The sequence below is a fragment of the Anopheles arabiensis genome, chromosome 2 (genome assembly GCF_016920715.1).
Source record: "Anopheles arabiensis isolate DONGOLA chromosome 2, AaraD3, whole genome shotgun sequence".
NCBI classification, from domain to species: domain Eukaryota; kingdom Metazoa; phylum Arthropoda; class Insecta; order Diptera; family Culicidae; genus Anopheles; species Anopheles arabiensis.
Window position 1 is genome coordinate 66457228 of NC_053517.1, and position 1992 is coordinate 66459219.

At 49.8% G+C, this 1992-nt stretch overlaps 1 protein-coding gene across 1 annotated transcript; it reads left to right on the top strand.

Annotated features, from left to right (window-relative positions):
- Positions 1-357: 357 nt before the first annotated feature.
- Positions 358-1383, top strand: LOC120893514. Its single transcript, XM_040295466.1, has one exon. The coding sequence runs from the start codon at positions 358-360 to the stop codon at positions 1381-1383; it is 1026 nt and encodes a 341-aa protein (XP_040151400.1).
- The last annotated feature ends 609 nt before the right edge of the window (positions 1384-1992 follow it).

Genomic DNA, 1992 nt, shown 5'->3' on the forward strand with positions numbered 1-1992 from the left:
CACAGAGGGATGCCTTTTCACAGGAGATACGACGATTAACCGACGCACGTGACGCAAGCGAACAACGTTGCACATGGAAATCCGTGTTGCCGAAGACGAGCATACTAGCAAAGCTGTCCCCGAGGTCGATGACAACGGAGTACTGAGAATGCGCGGACGCCTGACCAATTGTCCTTGGGTTAGCGAATCTACCAAGCGGCCCGTGATCCTGCCACGACAACACCAGATGACAGCACTAATTTTAGCAGATTTTCATCGTAGGTTCCAGCATATAAACCATCACGCGGCAATAAATGCGATACGAAGCAAGCTATACATACCGAGACTGCAAGCCGAATTCAATCGTATCCGTAGGACATGTCAGCACTGCAAAACCGTGATGCCAAGCCAGAGCCTCCAGAGATGGGGAACCTTCCCTCCGAGCGTCTTGCTGCTTATCAGAAGCCGTTCTCATTCACGGGCGTCGACTATTTTGGCCCGGTAACCGTAGCAGTTGGTCGACGAGTCGAAAAACGTTGGGGCGTTCTCTTCACCTGCCTCACCACCAGGGGCATCCATCTAGAGGCTGCGCACTCCCTGACCACATCATCATGCATCTTAGCTATACGTCGTTTCATCGCTAGGCGTGGGCAACCTTTGGAATTCATCAGCGACAACGGTACGAACTTTGTCGGTGCATCGCGAGAGCTTGCTGAGGCCTGGGAAGCGATAGACAAACAGCGTTTAGCGGAGGAGTTTACAACACCGCGTCTCGCGTGGAAATTTATCCCACCTGGTGGACCACACTTTGGAGGCTGCTGGGAACGACTAGTGCGATCCGTCAAGAAGGCGATGAGCGAAATACGGATGTCTCGGCTACCAACCGACGAAGTGTTAACGACTGCATTAACGGAGATCGAAGCGATGCTTAATTCTCGCCCTCTTACACAGGTACCACTTGACAGCGAATCCGAGCTTCCTTTAACCCCGAACCACTTTCTGCTAGGGACAGCTAACGGAGAGGCACCGAAAGCAGTATTCAGTGACGACGTCGCTACCCTAAAAACCACATGGAAGGTATCAGAGGTTATGGCTAATCTCTTCTGGAAGAAGTGGGTAGCATACTACTTACCGACCTTAACGCGCAGAGTTAAGTGGCATCATCAGGTTCGTCCGATTAAGGAGGGCGACATTGTAGTGATCGTGGATCCAAACCTTCCCCGAAACACTTGGCCCATGGGACGGGTAGTGGCGGTCATCCAGTCGAAGGACGGGCAAGTCCGGCGCGCAACCGTAGCTACAAGCACCGGAATCTACGAACGGCCGGCCACGAAGATAGCCGTGTTGGATGTACAACAGGAAAATAATACTTACCCGCTGGAGATCAATAGTCGACAGCACTAAGAATAACCCACGAAATGGTAAGCGAAAACACATGGTCACGACACAACAACAATAACGAACTGAAGAGTCAAGAGCTTCCGGGCAATTGACTGGGCGGGAGAATGTTATTGTTTAACACAGGAAAACATCGAATGTCAGCGTTAGTGTCAAGCAGTGACATTTGACCCACGTTACTGCTCGACTGTGGGACTGCTCGACTAACGATGAGGATCGAGCAAATCGCAAGCCCGCGAATTTGCAATGGTGGAAAAGCCATAAAAGGGAAATTTGGGAAAGCACTTTCTCTTTTCTCGTCATCACCGAGGAACCAGAAGCAGTGGAATTTTTTAACCACTTTGTTATAGTAAATTTACAGTACCACCGTTACGTACTGCGTTAATAGAATTCAATAAAGTGAAGTTAAGAGAACCTAACTAACGCCGCGAGTGAATCATTTCGGGATAAAAAAATATATATAAATATCACCGGACGTTGCTAACGCAACACTCACATTCACCAGCCGCAACCATATGGTTCATCATACACTGCACTGCTTCCCCATACTCGACTAAACTGTCCAGCTTGTCAGTTTGGGGCGCCGGAATCTTCCGCACCCTCTCGATTAGTGTT

Coding starts and splice junctions, on each gene's coding strand:
- LOC120893514 (XM_040295466.1), top strand. CDS start 358: ATGTCAGCACTGCAAAACCGTGATGCCAAGCCAGAGCCTCCAGAGATG.